This window comes from Podarcis erhardii (genome assembly GCF_964252035.2).
Source record: "Podarcis erhardii genome assembly, chromosome: 1".
NCBI lineage: Eukaryota > Metazoa > Chordata > Lepidosauria > Squamata > Lacertidae > Podarcis > Podarcis erhardii.
This window is the reverse complement of record NC_138497.1, coordinates 100189147-100210298: the sequence shown is the minus strand read 5'-3', so window position 1 is coordinate 100210298 and position 21152 is coordinate 100189147. Positions and strand designations below refer to the sequence as shown.

Sequence of the window (21152 nt, the reverse complement as noted above, 5' to 3'; positions counted from 1 at the left end):
GTCAGGGATGATGGGAATTGTAGTCCCAAAACATCAGGAGGGCCGAGTTTGCTGTGCCTGGGCTAGATCACCCAGATTTTACTGTATTAGTGTGGTGTATCTGACTCAAGCTATTGGTGAGTTTGTTCTCCTGGAAGTCCTGACTTCTTTCTTCCCTGCCCCAGGAGCAGCTGGAGATGTGTACATAGAAGCAAACAGATGAGTGTGAATTTCTTCATTCAATAAGCAAATGAAATTCTCTCTTGCGTTGTTCATACCTTGACAATTCCACTGACATGTTGAAAATAGCATTTACAAGTCAACACACTTTTCCTGGTTCACAGCTCCAAGCCATCTTTCTGACATCCGCTGCTTTGCATGCAAAATGTGGGTTGAGAATAGGCATATTTTGAAGCAACCCATGAATATGCAGGGCTTTTGTGGTGTTCTCAGGAAGCGCATAGATAATGTTCCAGCTGTCCCAGGGGAAGTGGGTGACTCCCAGTGTGTTGGGCATTTCTAAACATCTTCAATCCCTCTAATTAACTACTTAAAGCTACAGCTCCTTTGAGGTTTCGCTTCTTCTATGGATGACTTTTTGATTCAAATTAAATAATAGATTATTTGGTTTCTTCTGTGGATAACTTCATATTTCAAATGAAATAATAAATTCATAAACTCATAATTCCAAGCAGCAGCTCAGCTAAAAGCTGGCTTCATTTAATATCAGCCGAAGTGAAATGGGATTTGAACTGAAATAAGGGGGGGAAATCATAATTTAACACTTTACCAACCCCCCCCCCCAACCAGTGGGATGTATTGGATTTTAAGCAAATGAGTACAAAACTTAGCATTCCCTTTCTTGGTGGTTCTTTTGGTCTAAATTGTCACTGTTGAAACTCAATGGCACTTATTTCTAAGTAGTCACATGTAAAACTGTGCTGTAATTATATATGTTGAATTTAAGATTTGATGTTCTAGCAACTACATACTTGATCATGTAAAAAAAATTATCCAGCGCAGTACTAGAAAGTCCACTGAATGACCTTCAAAGGGACACAGGTCCCCATCCAGAATCTCCAAGACCAGTTAGTCAGTGTTCTTGGCTTTAACCGTAATGGACAACAGTTGTAGGAAAGGGATTAGATTCAGGACTCCGCAAGCAGGTGATCAGCATTTTCCAAGCTGATCAGCAATCATCTTGGAAGTTGGTTGTGTGTGTGTGTGCGCACATGTGTTCATAGTACAATGTGCCAGATCCCTCTCAATAATGTTTAGGATTCATAAATATTAACAGTCAATTATTCAAAAACAATGCTAGCATATCCAGTAATGTGCAGCATACTAGTTTCCATGATTGATAGGTCCAATGATATTAAAAAAAAAAGAAAAGTTCTTGAAACCCACCATATATTCTTCTCCAGTCTAAGCAGACACTCTTTCCCCCCTCACTTAAAACATCAAACAATGTTCACATGGAAACAGATGTTCAGTCTAATCCATGTTTGCATAAGTCTTGAGTTTGGCTCACATGATTCCCCACCCCCACCCCTTATTTGCCATTTGAGCAGCCAGAACCATCAATTCGCATAATACATAAAGTGTGCAACCAATGATATAATGAACCAGCTGCAATTCCTGTGAATAAAATGGCTTCAAAGCTTCACCAAAGTCACCCAACTTGTTGGGGCTGTGTCACACACCCACCAAGCATGGATCCTGTGTGTGTGCCCTTCCCACATCAAACATAGAAGACAGCACATGACACAGTGATTGTACACCTGGTTTGGGTGATTTTTGTTCACCCTTGAGTAAGCAAAATAATGGTAGCATTCAACTAAATAAACTGCACAAGCATCAAGACTTATGCTTGTATAATGGGGCTCCCCCGCCCTGACTCCACCAACTGTACATGCTCCACACCATCCCCAAATCTGCTTGAAAAGGCTGGGAGAAACCTCAGAAGAGATTTAGGAGTGCACATGGGGGAGGGGAAGAAGGAAAAAACCTGGTTACACAAGGGGAAGTCATTCTGCTTGTGCAGGGACCTACTTAGCAGTACTTTGAATACAAATTGAAATTTGTAGGTGTACACTCATGTCACCTATGGCACATATTATCTTCTTTGTATGGTGGGAGCATGCACACATGCCCATTTCCCCCACCAGACACATGCATCCTATGTCTGGTAAGTGTGTGAAATTGCTCTATGTCTCTGATCACCCCCAGTCACATTATGTTTGTCTATTTCAGGACCACTGGAACTGTTCATTTAAAACATCTTCCACTGCCTTGACATAAGGCTTCCTGCATTACAACTACAGACTAGATTTTCCAGATGCTAATTGCTGCTAAGTCAAGTAAGAGTAAGCCCATTAGAGCTGAACCAAATACATGCAGCAGAGTTAATAACCATCTCATTTAAATTATATTAATCAGCCTACTCAAGATGTGAAATCTACCGTGATTTTCCAAGCTTTGCAACCTAATCTCGCACAAACATTTACTGATAAAAATATTGACCGAACACCAAACGGAGAAAACAGTTGAATGAAATGTATCAAAATACATATTGATTGATTGGTTGAATAATATCATGTGCTCAGAACATGCGACATCAAGACTCAGTTCACTGAGAAATTAATTGTTTTTGGATGAAATTAAATAGAGCATTTAATTTCCATATGATTATTCTTTAAAAAAAACACCAATTAACAAAGTGCAGCATTTCATGAAGCAGCTTGTAATATCTCAAGCACTGATCAGCAAGACCAGTAACCAACAGCCAGCAAAACGCTGAAGAAGCTGCTCTATCACTTAAACATCAGCAGCATTTTTTCTTATAAGCTCCTACTTATTTTTAATACCATAATTTCTATGCAAACCCCAAATGATAGGTCCAACAGCTTGATTTTTTTTTTTAAAAAAAAACAACAACTTGCATATAACCTGGGAATGTTCAATCAATCAAATCACTTTGAATATCTAAATCCCGAATAAGTGGAATAAGACATCCCAGGGTGCAGCAGTAATTCCAGTGTGTTTTCCATTTACTTGAAATGGGCAGCTCGTCCACATTTTTATGCGTCAATTCTAAGTTGAATAATTTGATGGATTAGTGGCTGCTTAGCCAGGAATGAATAATATTTAAGACATACATACCTATCTTGCAGTGGCGCTGCATGGATTAATTAAGAAATGTCAGTACAGTATGCTTTAATGAAAAGTGACAAAATATGGTAGGAAGTGAGCATTCAGATTCCCACTTTGAAGCTGAACCCCTTCAAGGAGTGCTCAGTAGGTGCCAGGTAGAGATCAGCATCTGATTGCATTAATGCCAAAAACTACTTCCCTCTGAAATTGCATATTATCTTCTCTGAGCCTGCTTTGGAGAAGGGTGCTTGATCATATCACTCTTCCCAACTGAAGAGCAGATAACGTATTGAGGTTTTTTTGGGTGGAGGGTTTTATCAAAAGATGAGCAGCAAGGAGTCTGCAAGAGATCTCCATCCTGTGCTACTGGACAGTGTCAACATATCTTTGCTTCCCAACCCAAACCCCAGATGTTTCAGTGTTCCACACCAAGAGGATGTTTTGAACAGCATCCAACAAACCTAAACACTTTTCATTCCCATTAATTTCAGTAGGAGAGACTCAAGTGCGTATTTAAATACCTCACTGAAAAATCAATGAGGTATCAATATGGCCGGATCATGTCCTTGGCTGCCAGTGGCGTAGACATACAACCACTTCCTGCATCTTGATCAGGCATGCACATAACAAAAATCTTGGCCACAATCTAGCTGAAATTAAGCAAACAAAAGACTCCTTAGTTCAGTGTGAAAAATCTGAATGCTCACTCCACACTGAGCTCAATAGAAGCAGTGGGATAGCTCAATTGGTACAGTAAAAGAATCTTAAGGTTGTGGGTTCAAGCCCCACATTGGGCAAACGATTCCTGCATTTCAGGGGGTTGGACTAGATGACTCCCTTCCAACTCTATAATTATATAATTCTATCATACTAAGTGCCTCTTTGCCTGTATCACTTTCCTAAGCACATGCATTAAAACTAGCTACGTATAAAACTTTACTTGCTTTATATTTAAGACACCATTATGAAGGAGTGTTTATTTGTCCAAAATATCACATTCAACATCACTGATTGTGCCTATAGAAGCACTTTTACAGGGCAACTGATGACCGAGTTAACAACAACAAAAATCCATTCTGTCAAGGTGTACAAAACAATGACTGAAAATACGTTCCCAATACTGCAAAAAATATGGGATATTCTTGAACATGCTTCTGTATCCCAGACTCCCCATGTTTATACAGTGGTACCTCGGGTTACATGCGCTTCAGGTTACACACTCCGCCAACCCAGAAATAGTGCTTCAGGTTAAGAACTTTGCTTCAGGATGAGAACAGAAATCATGCTCCGGCAGCGCAGCAGCAGCAGCAGCAGGAGGCCCCATTAGCTAAAGTGGTGCTTCAGGTTAAGAACAGTTTGAGGTTAAGTACGGACCTCCAGAACGAATTAAGTACTTAACCCGAGATACCACTGTACTTCCTGCATATTTTATTTTTCTCTCTTCTAACATTGCAACTTTAATTCTAGATTGATTCTAACACATGCACATGTGCATTTATTCATTCGGAAATCAAGTACCACCGCCCTAGCCCATTGGAATTCTGTGGGAATGCCAACAAAGGGTGAAAATATATATGTGGATACAAATGTGTGCATGCATGCACGTTCCACCTTCCAATTTTCTATTGATAGAGGTACACTTATTTCTTTAATTTCCCTACAAGGTTTGTCATGCTTGCCTTTAACTCAGTATTTGGATACAATGGGTACTTTGCTTAACTTCCTCTTTAGTACCTGGATATCAGTCATAAGCAGAAGCCTTGAGTTAGAAGCAGAAATCAGTGCGGAGTGCTTTGCTTATGGCACACAGTGGCTAGATTCCTGCCATTTAATCTGCCAAGCACTGAGAAAGGACAGGGAAAAAGAGGAGAAGAGGGCTGAGGCATGAAGAATCATAGCTCTGGGCAAGGATTTGTGCTTTATGGCCTAAATCCGTCCTGTGATAACTTCCTATGAATCTTATGAATTCAATAAAAAACCCCAAGTAATCTTTTCCCATCAGAGAAAATAATAAAATAAAATAATAATAGCCTTTCAAACAAGGCAATAACAAACAAATTAAATATGCTTTGGCAAATGCTAGATATTAATTTATCATTCCCACCATTTTATTCTCAAAGCCCAGGCAGGCTTTCAGTTTCCCCTGTGTCTTTTAGCCTTGGGGCTGCCAGGTAAAATTCAGCTGACAGAACTACAATAAAGCCAGCATAACTTATACTGTGACCTCCACTCTCACCCTGCTGTCATACACGATCCATTTTTTGTGTGTGCTACAAAAGAGCTTCTGCTACTGCTGCTGCTTAAGGAATCCAGCAGGGCTGCACCAAAGTGGGGGGGGGGACTTCCCCACTCTTTTAAAGTCTCTCTCCACCCCCCAAAACCTAACATAATACTCAGATTTACCAGTCTCATTTTAGCACGACACTATTTCACGTAGCTCCAAAATTGAGGCAGAATAGTGCACAATTTGAAAGTGCACACCTCTTTGCAAAGGGTAACTGTTAAAATCTTTTTTTAAAAGTAATGACAGCCAATTTTTATTTATTTTTTTAAAGCAGCAAATAAGCCAAGTCTTCTTGCACCTATTTGAAGTTATATATTTTGGCGGTATAAGCTTATAAGTGTTCCAATTTGTGATAATGATTTCTTCCTTTATTCATTGTGCAGTTCTTACAAGTGCCTTTCAGGCTTTTATTTATTATGCCACCCTTCATTAAATATTTCAAGGCAGCTCACCCCAATATAAAATTCATTAAAATCAAGTACATTAAAACAACCAACATGGCAGCATCTACGGAAGTTTGAATAAATACGATAAGCTGGGCTATTCTAAACGAGCTTGTGATTTTAAACAACTTGCCAAGATCCTGGGGAGGCCTGACCCTCCCCCTCTTTCCTTCTCAACCTCCTGTTTACCAATCGTCCCATTGTTGGGAAGTTTTTTCTTTCGACATCAAATGTGAGTGCATTGGACTTGCTTGGCAATTGTTCGCTTACATATATGTAGAATGAGAAACCAATGCAGTCACTATCCCCAGTCAGTTCAATGACACATCTCTCACCAGTCCCTTGGCCAGGCCAGGGTCACCTGCCCTCTGTTCCATGACCAGCTGTTTTAAGATGTGACTACCAGTCCAAATGAGGATAATTAAAGCTATCCACCCATTGTTAGAACATTTCCTCCCTGAGATGTCTCATTGAATTCATTCCTGATTTCAGGATCTCACAGAGTATTTTTGTTGAGGCTGAGATAGCATGTTCCTCGCACTTAATTGCTGTTGGGGCCTGGTATTGCTACCCATATATGTGAAGGAATATGTGAAGGAACCCTCCCCTTTTAGGATTTATAGCTTGCCAGATTCCATGTCCTCTTTGACTGCTGGGATGGTGAGCCTCAGGCCCAGGGGGATCCTCTCTTTCTGGCCCTCAGAAGCCTCTTCAGGCCATCCCTCTTTCCCTAAGTCACACCCCTCACTGGCCTGAGGGCTTTGGTCTGGCTGGAATGTGTCCCTGAAGTCTGATAATGCCTTGTGCTTGTCTACATGGGAAACAGAGGGGGTGTAGGGGGTGTAGAAACTAGCCTACTGTACAAAAAGTAAAGCTTGCATTCATTGATCCACTCCCTTTTGTCTCTTTTTGCACTCGCCACTGACACACAGCCTTTGGAAGGTTGGCCAGAAAGGAAAGTCATCCTTGGGCTGAAAAGGGTTCTCTCCCCATTATAGACAGAGTGAGACCATTGTTAGTACACCTTTGCTGGTGTCTCTCTGAATGTCTCTGGACCATGTGGTTTCCCCTCTTGGCTCTTGGGCTCCACGTTCTACCTTCTCCCATTTGCACAATCAAACATTTTTGCCCTCATCCCTTCAGGATTATTTGTCCTGAACTGGAGGCTCCAAGCTCCTGCCCCCTTTCCCCACCAGCAATCACCTTCAAAGCTGCTCTCACGCCTTTTTGATTTCAAATACCAGCAGTCTGGTTCCTTACTGGCTCAAGTGGTGCTCACTCTTATGGGACAGGCCAGTATTGTCCCAAAATGTTCCCCAGGGCCTGTCATGAAACCTACAACACCAGGGCTTAGACCTGGAATGGCAGAATTTGGAGGAAGACAATGAGGAAGATAAGGATGAATGAGATGGGCAAGCTGGACAGCCTTCCCTCCTTTCAGGCATGTCTGGTTCCATTGCTCACATGGGAGTCCCAGCTCCCTCCCTTTCTTTCTACCAAAAGTCATGTTTGGAGGCCTTTGACATGGTCTGGAAGGTTGCATCAGTGCTCCAACACAACTTCTGAGCCCCGTGTTGTGGGTGCTAAGCACCCACATTTTTTAAGGGTGCACTGGCACCCAGAGCCCCCTAGTCCTGACGCCTATGCAGGCAGGCATGTCACCATGCAATCTCTGAGCTCATTTCTTCACATTTTATGTACATAAAAATGTTTTCTTTTAAGGAATCTTAAAAAAGCTTACAATTACTACTGGAAGGCTTTTAATGGGACTTTTAAAACACACTTATGCCTCAATTCCACTTGCTGAATATTGTTTTAGTTGTTCCATAGTAAGCTTCTGCTTATACCTCAGCTACTAAAGCTCTCTCAGTATCAATGAGAAACCAAACAGCTTCCCAGATGGGAAAAACTCTTTAGTTTTTAGATCTTCCCACTTTCTCCAGACACTTGAAATTTTTGTTTACTTTATGGTTTGCTCAAACAAATGTGCAGAATTCAAACGAAGATGCATTCCTTTGAAGCTCTGAAGCAGAAAATAAGTTATATCTCTTATTCCAGATATAAGCATGTCTAGGATGGTCTCGTCTGTAAACTGCCACTGTTTTTTTAAAAAACAACAACAACCCAGTGACGAATAATAATGATACAAGGCAATTAATATTCTTCCAATGGCTACAGTGTTGAGGACCACAAATATGAATAACATGACCTGCACCACAGAGGTTCATTAGAAATACACAAAAGGGCAAGAATACAATCATAGCAGATTAATGTCACGCTTCCATCAGTGTGGCTGTCAGTGTGCTTGAAATATTTTTGCTGCAGCACTGGCCTCTTGAGTTTTGTGAACAGACTCAGGAATAAAGATGCTGCAGCTCCCCATTTACCTTGCAGACCACCCTGATTAAACCCCTAGCGCAGCATCCCCATACCATTCAGAAAAACATACCCAACCAAAAGTTGGCCACCCCAAGCTACTGTTGCCAAATAATCACAAAGTCCATACAGGCCAGAAAGATACTTGTCAATAACCTCCAAATCATTGTCTCCCAAGTGTAACACAAAGACTTGTACAGGCTGCAAAACATGGCCAGACTCAAAGCAATGTTGGCAGGAGGCAATCCCAGGTCATAGGGACCCCCCCCCCCCGATCACAAAAACCCAGATCCTGGAAAATTCCTGGAAAGCCACTGCAGAGCAAAGTCACACCACAGAAAAGTAGATAAAAAACAACAACAAACAAACCTGCCCCTTCTGAAGCCAATATGTTTTAGATTTCTGAATCCAACTGAGTACAACACACACACATCCTTTGAAGGTGAGATCCACCAATTCTAAAGCAGTGCATGAGCTGTCAGTCCTAGAGGCTGCCATCAGATCTCCAACATGCAACTTCCCCCCCCCCCCACAAGGGCAGTCAGTGCTGCCACATGGAACAAGAATTGTTGAAAAGATGAGGCACATACCAATGCCCATTGGGCCTTCAGTCCCTTTAACATTTCCTTCAAGTTCTTCCACACTCTTTAGTCCTCAGTAGCTTAAGGCACCCCATTACTTTTCACCAGAAAAATCAGACCAGCCAGTTTCCCTCACATGGTTCTCACAGGCAAACTGCTACTGCGCACACATATACAAAATACCACCAGGTGGTTGAAGAAGATTGGGGGCAACATTCCTTATAACTCCTGGCCACCCTAAAGCCCTACCTGTTCCAGTATGAGGGCAGGCTATGTTAGGAGTGACTTCCATATTCCTTGAACTTCAAGAACCCACCCCACTTCTGGGATGGTCTCAGAAGGGCCATGCAGAGCTTGTCTGAGGATCTGAGCGAGAGTCTTGTTAGAACAAAGTTATAAAGTTAAACCAAACAGGAGCCAGTCCCTGGCAGGGCCCCTGGGCAGCTTAGCCTCCCCACCCACAATCCTGGGGAATGTGTATCTGCCCCCTCCCCTATTCTGCACAGGCCTGAGTCTCAGGCCTAAACATTGATTGAGGAGCCAACCTTGAGAAGGGCTCCTAGCATTTATAGTCCACAGAAGCTGAACCCCTGGCCTACCTGGCAGCAAGTGAGTTTGCCAAGTCCTCAGTCCAGGATCAATTGGCATGTCCAAAGTGCTGCAGAGATCCTGGCTCATCCATGCTGAAATCCATCAACCCCTCAAGCTCTGCTGCCCTTTTATAGTTTGCATTCTGATTGCAGCATCTGGGCTTGATGAGGCATGTGACCATCACCTGTTCCGAGCCTACTCCAGCTGAGGAATCACACACCTCCTTCCAAAGCTAATGAGCCCCACCTGGCCAGCTAGGAAGCCAGGATGTGGGCCCTTGCCTGCCTCAGCCTCCTGGAGCACCCCTCCTGCTGCTTCCTATGCCTCAGAGCCCACTGTGTTTGTGGAGACAGGGGTCTCCCTGGCTCTGGTGAAGGGTCCAGCTGTTTTGGTTCCTGTGCACTGACCTCCCCCCCCATCCCCTTGCCATCCTCAGTCACCCTGTGAGTACTTCATACACCAACTTTTCCTTCCCCACCCCCAGCTTGCACCAGTGTGTCAGGAATACACTCCTTTCCCTCCTCTTCCTTCTCCCGATTGTCCTGCCAGTTCACGACACCTCATGAGCCATTTAAGACTGAGGACTTGTTGGTTTTATGGGGAAAGGTTTTTAGGTGTTACCCCACTTACTTCAAAACATTCCTGCTGTATTTGGGGGCTCTCCTGCTCCTTCTGCTGTGAGGACCCCTAGACACCTGTCCCTAAGTCCTGCACTGATGTATTTATTATGTTCTTTATTAAGCCTATTTATACCCTGCCCTTCATCTCAACAGAGGACAAAATATAGCTGATAACATCACTGTTGCACCCCCCGCTCCAGGGGAAAGAATTATATTCAAGGAAAAACGCCAAGCAGAAATGCAGCTATTTGATTGATTTGGTTTATATATTTCCACAGATGAACAAATGTGGGACACAAGCTCCAGTCTGGCTGTCGCTTGAGCCTGACTCCCTCCCACAGCCTGGTGAGAGAAAGCAGCTCACCGCCTGTGCTACCTGGCAGTTCTTTTTCAGAAGCATCAAAGACTGTTGTCTGTTCCGGATACCCATATCGGTCAGACATTGTGGAGAGTTCTTTGTTTATCTCTTGCAACCAACTCAGGGGTGCATGGGCTACTGCGCAGAAGGTGGGTTTTGTACAGTCCATATTTGTCACCCAGATTGTATATGCACCTCTCTTCCTACGTGCTCAAAGGTTGCGTTATTGCTCTGCACATCCCAGTGACCTTGCAAGTCAAGCATTGCTCCCAGTAAGATGCAGACAATGTAGCTAATCAATCAGCAACAGCCCAGGGTGTTTCTGAGGAATAGCTGTTATTACTTTGGCAGAATTTAATCTACAGCATGTTACCAAGGTATGCTTAGCTTGGTTACACTTCCTACGTAACCTTTATTGCAGCCTTTTGCATCCACATTTGGTTTAAAGAGCAAAGTTAACTGGCTGAGCATGTTTACTACTGTCTGTTTGTTTACTTTTTTGTTTGTTGACTTTTTTCTTTATAATTACTTTTGTCAAAAATAATTGCCAAACCACCAGAAGAGTTCTAGCCTCTATATTTCAAAAACAAAAGGAATGGCAGATAGCAATTCCTCACTCTGTTACACCTTCTGAACTCAGAGTCTTCAAGTGCATATAGATTGCTAGAAATGATTCTCCCTTAAGAGACTCACAAAGGCACAGATCATTATTCCTCTGTATTTGCCTTTGGGACCTGAATCTTATTGTACAAATTGGATCTCATGGATTCAACACAAAGAAGACTAGAGCTATCAGCTTTTCAAAATCCTGTTTCCATACCTTCTGCAAGTCACTAACCATAGCTATTTAGGTGAACTTTTCTGCCATTCCATCATGTCTTAGTTTGAATGGAAAGGAACACTGAAATATTAATTTGTGATTGGACTTCTGTTTCTCAAAAGACTCCCCATTGCTGTCCTGTATGCTTGGAGCTGCTTCCCTGAACACCTGTGCGATGCTAATTCCATTTTTTATCCATAACTCTTCTCAAAACCTTCCTTTTTTAAATGAAGGTTGTAGCACAACCTCCTAATTCTCATTCCCTACTAAAACTAAGCCTAAGTATGTGCAACTGAAATAATTCCAGATTTTATCAATGTTTACTCCCACCTTTACTTCCTTTCCCTTCTTCTGTTGCTTCCCCTGGTTCAAATTTTAGGGTTGGGTTGAACAAATGTGTCACATCAGAGGTAGCCCTTTGCAAGAACTTCTACTTGTTTCCCCTCCTTCCCCTCATGCCCCTCCTTAAGATTGGCTCAATTGTGGTAGTGGTTGAGAGTTGAGAGAACCCCCAAAACAGTGGGGGATAGAGGGAGATTATTCCTTTTGGCCAGATGAAATGCTTGCCCTGATGAAACAATTGCCTTAGTGCAAAGTTGAATTCCACATCCTCATATACTATAAGCTACTAAATACAGGGAGCTTTCCTCTGGTACTTTGTACAGCACCATGCAGATAGGCAGCACTATATGAAATAATTACAATAATTTCTCCTTTATGTCAATGAAAGATAAGTATATTCACTTGCCAAATGAGAGCTTGTCTGGTGTAGTGGTTAGCAAGTTAGTGCATTGAACTAAGACCTGGGAGACCATGGTTCAAATCCCCATTCTACCATGAAGCTTGGGTGACTTTGGGACAGTCATGGTTTCCCAACCTGACCTACATTACATAGTTGCCCTGAGGATAAAATGCAGAGGGCAGAATTAGTCATGTCACTTTGAGCATCTGGGGGGCAGGCGGGAAGCGGGATATAAATGTAATAATTAAAATAAACATTCTTAAACCTCTCCTATTGAAATCAGTGTGACTTAACAGTGGTTGACCTTGGTTGGATTGTGCATTTCATAATATGCACACTCCCAACAACAATTTTATTATTTATACCCTGCCCATTTGGCTGGGTTCAACAGCAGAAGACAGGAGTGCTCTCTGCATTTTACTGTTTGCACCTGAGTATAGATGTATTTGGCACATTCATTGTAAATGGCACACATACTTAGGAATGCCTGGGTTTCCCTGAAATATATACAAAACTAAGGACAATCAAGATGTCCAGTTCTTTGATTATTGCAACAGAAGCAGAACATTTAAATTCACATATGCCTTTCACAATAGGTATGCTACTATAAATTTTGTATTTGGGAACGAATGAGAACTTTGGAAGTTTTTTCAGACCTATGAGTCCAATTAAGCAACAACACACCTCTAAACACTAGTTTTATCACTTCATGGGGCCATATTAATCTCATTTTATTTTTTTAGCTGTTAAAGAACCACACTATTTTGGTCCCAGAGGAACTGAAGCAGACATCAACTTTCAAGGTAATTTATTAGTGTTAGCATCAAATATGTGTTGTTATTTATTGGAACAGAATAGCTGGGATCCAAAAGGCATGAAAAATGTTCCACATTCACATCTGTGCTTTTATAGTCCACTACTGCCTGCAGTTGTACCCCACACCTATTCAGCTGAGCTGCAGCAACACCACTGTTGGAAGAACAGCTTTGCCCTACGACACCAGCTACTGCTGGTGAAACCAGTCTATATTTTCTAGTACTATCTCAATTATAATGATTTCTTGGCTAAACTGTTACCCTACTCAGGTGCATCATGCCTACACTCTGTTTCTCTTTGTACACAGGGGCATCTCAACTCCCACCTTTACCTTTACAACCACTTGTCACCCCTGAGCTTTTGGGAGGCCAGGTCTACCTCAAATGCACTTTCAGTACTCCAACTTCAGATCCGTCTATAGGTTATGCGGTGGTCTGGTCACGCCTTTCCAAATCCGGAGTGAAAGAACAGCTTCATCATGACACAACGCTGCTGACAATCTCCTATGTGGAGATGGATGGAGTTAATTTCAGATTGGGAGATACGGTAATGCTTTCTTGAAAACAAGGTCAAGCGTTCAGAGGAGCTGAATCTCTCTGCATTTATTTGTTTGTTGGTTTGTTTTTAGCTCTTATTAACTGTTCTCTTGAATCTGAATTTGGCCTGAATGTAAAAGACAGTCCACAAGTGGGAGTACATTTTAATAAAATGTTATTAAATGCTATTTATCAAGTTTAGAACCCTGAGCATTCCAGTGTATTAGATGAAGTTCACTTATGGTATCCAATTTATTTATCAGAACTTTTGTTGTTGTAACATATTGCATTGCTTCTTTTACAACTTATGCCTAAAAATGTCACTGATTAAGGATATCTGTATCATGTCATGGCACTGCTGTAATGACAAACAGGTTTGGTCAGTCTGATCAAAGGACTTACAGCACTAGCCTTACTTTCACAAACCAATCCATGTGTCCAAACCTGACATTTTCTCATCTTAGCAGCATCATAACTCTTCTTCTGGATTTCCCTCATTTTTTCATAAATGGAAAAGTATTTCAGGGTTAGAGAAAACCCTTAACTCTAGACAAAGAGCAACTTGGTCTGAAATGAGTAAATGACCTAATAATAACAAATAATTTATTATTTGTATCTGACCAGCTCGCCCCAGCCGCTCTGGGAAGCTTCCAACGTATGTAAAAACATAACAAAACATTAACCCTTAAAAAAGCTTCCCTATACAGGGCTGCTTTCAGATGTCTTCTAAAGTTACTAATCTCCTTGACATCTGATGGGGTGGGGCATTCAATAGGCCCTTGAAGGCTTTTTGAGGACACAACAGTTCTGAAGAATAAAACTCAAAAAATCCTGTTATGTTTTAGATGCAGATAGCAGGGGTGCCAACTTGAAAGAAAAATGGTGTATGTGTGTGAGCAGGTAAGCCCCACCTGCATAATTAATCACATAATGTGGCACACACATACACACCATTTGAATGGCAATGCCCATCAATTGGGTGGGGGCTTGGCCCTCTCCAATATTTGATGGGGGGGGCGAAGGGACCTTGACCCCTCAGAGTTGGCTCCTGTGGCATGTAGGCTATCTTTGGTGAAGTGGTCTAAAGCCAGGCAAAGGGCTAGATTGCAGCAAATTAACAACAGTTTAGGACAAAACAAGACAAGGCATCAAATAGCACTAGCAAGGACAAGTAATCCTGATCTTCCATGGCTGCTCTTTTAAAAGGAACACACACACACACACACACACACACACACACACACACACACACACGGTGTGTGTGTGTGTGTGTGATTTGTGGTATGTGAGACCTCATTTGAGGAATTGCTACCTGCTGTTCCTTTTGTTTATGAGACCTCATTTGATGCTCCAAAGTTGTAAACTGACCTTAACACCCATCCAGTGCTCTCCATGTGTATTTTCTGATTGTGATGTAAACTGAGGCATCTGTTGGGTTTAGTGGCAGAATCAACCCGTTCTTCTGTCCCTTGGCAGTGCAATCTTCAGGAACCTGCACTCATCTCCCTATCAACTTATTTTTCTGAAAGCTGCTGCATGGTTGTGAGTCAAAAGGAGAGGGGAAAATGTTAAAGCTCCGCTTCCAGTTGACTGATATCCATCTACGCTACTTTCCACACATTTCAAACTCTCTCAGCGATATCGTTCAAGCATAATACAAAATTTCCTTCAAGATGTTGTTCATATCATAGCTTTTAATAGAGTCATTGAGCTTTACTGGTCCAATGGAGTTTGAGCTTTTATTAGCATCTCTTTAGATGAAATTGCTAAGGCCATTTCTTCATAATGCTTATAAGAGCATTTTCCCATACTTTAGGTCCCAATCAGGCCATTCTGGAAACTGTGTCGGCAGAGAAATGTTTGCAAAACTACTGCAGCTTTAATAAATAAATCTATAATCCACTGCTCCCCCTCCCTCCCGCCTCGTAAACGCTCAACATAGCCCATTCCATCTGATTTGAAATTGTAGCAGTTCCTAAGCCCAATTTAGATTATATTGACAGAGGTCATTCCATACCTGGAGGTAGAGCCATCTGTAAATTACAGCAGACACAGTGTGTGCAATGGTAAGGAAGCAGGATGTGCCAGAGAAACTCGCCAGGTTTTGCTCTGCACAGCAATTTGAAAGTTCATGCGGTGAGATGGCATACATTTTTTAAAAGGCTTATGCAAAAAAGGCTTTTTTTAAAAAAAAAAGTTTGCCAGTGGCAGTGGCCATCTTGCTGATAGGTTACACTGTTTGCAAATGTAACAGCAATAAAATAAAATAAATTCAGCTCCATATACAAGCTTATAAACTGATTTATCTCTGCATTAAGATTAGAAAGACAGCAGCTTAGCTTCCACCATGAAAGGAAAAGGAGAGAAGTTTTTTCTTTAATTACAGCCTTTCACAACAGAACAATAACTCTACATACTTTCTTTTAAAAAAAATAATCACCGCTAATAGGAAGGTTTCTGATGTTTTGGAATGAATTTTCACATTGAGATTCCATATTTCAATACGCACGGATTTGCTTTGGTTGACAGTTTCATTATGAATAAAAACAAAACACAGAGCAACCCTATCTGAATTAAGCATAATCTCCATTACAAATGTCTCTGACTTTAATGTAATCTTTGTGGATAACTCAGAGAAAAGCTCATTGTGGTGAAAATGCCAAGAAATTCAGTGCATTTTAGGGTCCTTTAGGAAAGAAGTAATATGGAGCACATGTTAGCCTCCTGTTTGAATTCAGGAAGATGCAAAGCAGAGGTCTTCACTTGTATACACAGGGCCCAGGGACCCTGGGAGCCAAGCACATGTGATGCTGTGCCTTCACCCAATAATCAAGACCTGCCCAAAAGGCACCATTGCCACCTCGGCCTAGGTGTATCAACACTCACTAGACAACGAAACAACCCTGAAACTCCATCAGCGGCCAGCAGGGTATCATTGGTGGGTCTGCATTGCTGACCTGGCTTCCCAACACCATGTATTTTGAGAGGGGGAAGGCCAAGGCAGCAAGGAGCTCAGCATGGTGTGGGTGCAGAGCCAATCTGATGCTCCCACCACTGTACCAGCACCACAGCAAGCTCTCTGCTGTCTTGGCTCCCCACCTCTCTGTAACTGCCAGTGACACATGGTGTCTGGAAGCCAGTCAGCCCTGATTGCACCACCCCATTGGTCACTACTGAATAAAGGAAGCTGTGCTTACTAGCATTCTTCATAAGCTGTGCCTGAATTTTCAGCCATTCAAAGCCTCACTTTAGGAATCTAGAATGCATAGCATTGCCTGAGGGGTGGGTGGATTTTTGTTCTCTGCCTAGTGTCACTTTTACATTATTTTATACATAATTCAGTTTCATTTGCATATTAATCTGTAGTTCTTTTTAAAACAACAACAACAAACAAACTTAAAACAGGTATATAAATGTATATTCGCTCCTCTAATATGCATATAAGTTTTAAATGCACATTTTGATGCATTGAAACTTCCAAGAACTGTGTCGCAACGTTCAGAGAAGCACAAAACCTGGAAGGAAAGCCAAGTTGTGATTTGCATGTTAATCTGAGGGGTGTGGGTCAGGTCCTTTTGTTTAGAGACACAGACGATAACGAGGCTTCACCAGGGTTCACCTGGAGATACACAATGAAATATCTCTCAGAAGCTGGAAAAGTTTGAAAATTTGCCTCAGGTAATTGGGCGCAAATAAATTTATTTATTTATTTTTTAAAAAAATAATATTTATTGAAAATTTCCAAATATAACAGAAAAAAGAAAAAGAAAAAATAGAACATTTATTTTTAAACCTTATTTTCGTTAACATCTTTCCAGGACTTCCCCACCCCACCCCCTCTTGTATTCCAATTCCTTCAAATAAAATTCAGCAAATTCTTACCCCAAATTTTAAGCTTATTATCATTGACCCAATGTTAAAATTATTTTTCCCCCTAAAATCGACCCCTGTTCCCTTCCACGAATTCCCCTCTTTAATATGCAGAACAAAAAATAATAATAAATAAATAAATAAAGAACCAAGTATAATTTTACACCCTTTGGATTCCAGATTTCCCTCCCCCCTTTCCCGGTTACGTTCCCCAATGTCCATCAGTGTCTGCTGTCGTCCTGGAGATCCCACATCTAAGCCCAAATCCCTCACAACTCCACTTTGCCGTCTTTTTAATAGTCTTTGCCATCTTTTTAGTCGTCTTTGATTTCGAACATCCAATCTTGGAAGGACTCTATCTCAAAAAGGTCCATTTTTTCCATCCAGATCTCTATATTTAAGAGTAAAACTCCAATTTTATTTCTTTAGACCTTTTAAGTCTGGATGTCCCAAATGTTCCCACTTCCAGCTTTGTCCAATTCTTGTTGTTCTCTTTCCTCACTTTCCTCTGGTATCTTTTCCTGCTCCACTGCAAAAATGTTCTAATTCCAAAAGCTTCTAGTTCCTCTACAGAGGCTTTGTTTGTTCAGGAACAAAACCTTACGTCAAGTCCCTTCCATTCTTCAATAGATAGATCTATTGTCTCCTTTGGTGTAGAGACCTCTGTAGACAAAATAATGTTCCACTTCTGCAGTTTTCCCAGGAGATAAAAAGTCCTATTCAATTCCATGCGTACAGCAATACTTGTAGTGTCCCAAAGCCCCTCTAGAGGGATTATGGTAACTCAGTTTCCTTCCAGATCACACCCAACAGTCAAAGTAACTTGTTATCCCTTGTTTTCAACAATTTATATCCAAATTGTAACAAATATAACCGGCAAAGTCCTCGTAACAAAGTTCTCTTTTTATTCTTCAACTTTGACAGCTCCTTTGACTGCTGTCAAAGCTTCTATTTCTCCTCACCAGGCGCTCTCACGGATCGCTCCCGGTTCCCGGGGGGGTTACGTTTTAGCTCAGACGTTCCACTTTTCTCCTCCAGCACAGTCTTATAATTTTCCATCGTGAAATTAATAACTTTATCAATATAAAATAGACCCTTCTCTCGATCTTAGTTGTTAAATCTTTGCTTTAAATCCTCTACAACAGGGGGGAGACGGACTTCCTTTTTGCACCTCCCCCGCTCGTTCCAAATTTAAATTTTTTTTCCCCTTTTAAATCCGATTTCCCAATTACTCACGGGTTGTTCTTTTAAGTCCAAATTTTCAATGGAAGAAGTCAGCGCTCTCCGTCAAATGGCATGCGGCTTCGCTCGGCAGGGGAAGCGGAGGACTCATAGCACCACACCACCCCCCGTCCCCCGCTCCGGAGCCTTTAAAAAGGCTCCTTCGCGGGTCGGGGGGGCGCAAACGGTGCCCGCCGAGTCACCAGGTCCATGGGCTTCAGCGCCCATGGTTTTTGAGGGTCCCCGCGTCGCTGGCGCGGTAGGACCCAGCCCCTGCCGAGCAGGCTCCCTCCGGGAGTCCGCCATTCGGCGATGGCGCCAACCCGGAAGTCTTGGGCGCAAATAAATTTAAATGGGCATAAGCTCCATCTGAAGCACATCAAAAGTGGTCATCAGCAAGGCCATCCTCTTCCCCACTTGCTAGTACTGTAATGCACAGGGAAAGAGCTCCATGCATTTGCAAAACTCTATCTGCTGTTATTACACCTTCTCAAGTTCCTGGATCTCATTAGTGTGTTTAGGCTGAATATGCCAGTCTCTTTTTTTAAATATTGCAAGTGTTTTAAAAATACTGACAGTAGGATTTTATTTTACTGAAAAGCTGGGGGGGGGGAGTACCCAACCACAGAGTAGTCAGTCAATGTTGCATTCATACTGCCTGCAGGGTACCTTTTTCATTCTCCTCCCCCGTACCTTGAAATGATAAGATGATAAAAGGAGAGGAAAAGTCTCTGATAGCGGAGTTACAGAGTAGAAGCCAATATTCAGCTGGAGGCAAGAAACTCCTAAGGAAAGCTATCTTAATAATTATGTGACAAACTGTCAAGTCTGTAGATCAGTGACCAATGCGCATATCTGATTGTGAGAAGTTCACACCTGAGTTGTAGAAAAAGAAGAATTCATCCTCAAAAAGCAAGGAGCTTTGCACATAGTATAATGGGTACGGAATGCGCAGTACTTTTCCAAAGCAAATATTGTAGTTCCCTTCTTGATTCTCCTGGATTGCATTCAAAATCACATACAGTGCAATACAGGTGAGACTAGATTTCCCCTTGGAAGCATCTTAATATTGAGTCAGATGAACGGTCCACCCAAGTCAGTATTGTTTAGACTGACTGGCAGTGATTTTCAAGGTTTTCAAGCAGGAGTTTGTCTCACCCCTATACTCTGGTTTCTCTTCAGATCATATAAATCTTTCATCTTTTACTAAAGATTCCCGTGGCTGGAGAAGCCAGGGACCTGGGACTTTCTTCATGCAATGCATGTACCCTACATATATGATTCATCTCCAATGTTTTAAAGGGAACCATGTGGAATTTACAAATTTCTTCCAGGTCTTCCAGAAAACTACAATATGAGCAATTTATCCTAGACCTATGTTGGTGAATTAACCAAGTTAGACTAGTGGTCTATCTTAGCTCAGTGTTGTCTCTACAGACTGGGATCAGCTCATCAGAATTTTGTGCAGGCGTTCCTTCCCAGTCCCACCTGCAGGTGGTGGGGAATGAACCTGGGGTATCCCACCTGCAAAGCAGATTCTGTGCCGCTAAGCTATGGCTCTTCCCCAAATTTCAGTGGGAACTATGGATTTGGATTGCATATTCATTTTGTAAAGGGGTAAATGCATTAACGTTGGCCACCTCATGAGAAGAGAAGACTCCCTGGAAAAGACCCTGATGTTGAGAAAGATGGAGGGCACAAGGAGAAGGGGACGACAGAGGATGAGATGGTTGGACAGTGTTCTCGAAGCTACAAGCATGAGTTTGACTAAACTGCGGGAAGCAGTGGAAGACAGGAGTGCCTGGCGTGCTCAACACTTTTTTTTTGCATCCTTTTTTTTTTAACAAAAATGAAAAGTTCTGGTATAAGGACCACTTCACATGATACAGATTTTTGTTCAAGTCACATCACTTGCTGGTTTAGCCTTGGAAAAGGAAAGGGGGGGGAGTTTACTAGGGTGAAAGAACCCCATTAATATAGTAGTTGGTGTGTTGCCTCAGTGGAGATAACAATTGTATCGCTACTGTATGAGCAAACATAATTGGCCAGAACTCTTGCATTTTCTGAAAAATAGGCCTTGCTGTCCTTTGGACAGTGTTTGTACATTGGGTAAAAGTGAGGAAATGGCTTCTCAAAACCAAAGCTCAACATATGATATAAAAGGTATCTCTGTCTTTTTAGAAAGGATTTATTTTAACCTAAACTAGTGCAAAGCCTTGTCCCATGAACACAGCCTAAGAAAGCAGGCAGTGAGTTTCTGTATGGGAGCTATACTTAGGTTGTTGGATAGAATTTGGATAGTACGATGCAAATGCACAGGACTCCCTCTTTCCTGGTAAATTAGGCTGTGACCCAAAAGCTACATTAGCTGAACTCAACAGCTGATCTTCCCTCTGTGAGGTTTTTTATTTTGCATTTTTCTTTGAGCAGCAGGCTTCATATCATACCACAAAATGATTTCAAAAGCCCCTCATTTTCTCAGTCTTTTGTCATCTGCTGTCAAAGGATGTTGTCCAAGAAACATATTCCAAAGAGAAGTTAAGCATGTAGAACTAGCTCAACAGTTCTTTCGAGTTTTGCCACAATCTCCAATTCATTGACCCACACCCAATGCACTGCCATTGGGACACAACTTTTCTTTAAATGCCAGGGCTTATCCCACTGGTGACACTTGTGTGATTCCACCCAAACTGAGCCCTGCACTATGGTGTCCTTAACATGGCAGTTATGCCAATCATCTTTATTTTCCTGAAGTTTCAACT

At 41.9% G+C, this 21152-nt stretch overlaps 1 protein-coding gene across 1 annotated transcript in view; it reads left to right on the top strand.

Annotated features, from left to right (window-relative positions):
• The window catches only part of LOC309346569 (von Willebrand factor D and EGF domain-containing protein-like), a 205064-nt gene that overhangs the window by 41125 nt on the left and 142787 nt on the right, over positions 1-21152 (top strand). The window contains exons 3-5 of the mRNA XM_081870442.1: positions 10306-10534; positions 12691-12750; positions 13071-13309. Of these exons, the coding sequence (XP_081726568.1) occupies positions 10306-10534; positions 12691-12750; positions 13071-13309 (528 nt within the window). The remainder of the gene's footprint in view (positions 1-10305; positions 10535-12690; positions 12751-13070; positions 13310-21152) is intronic.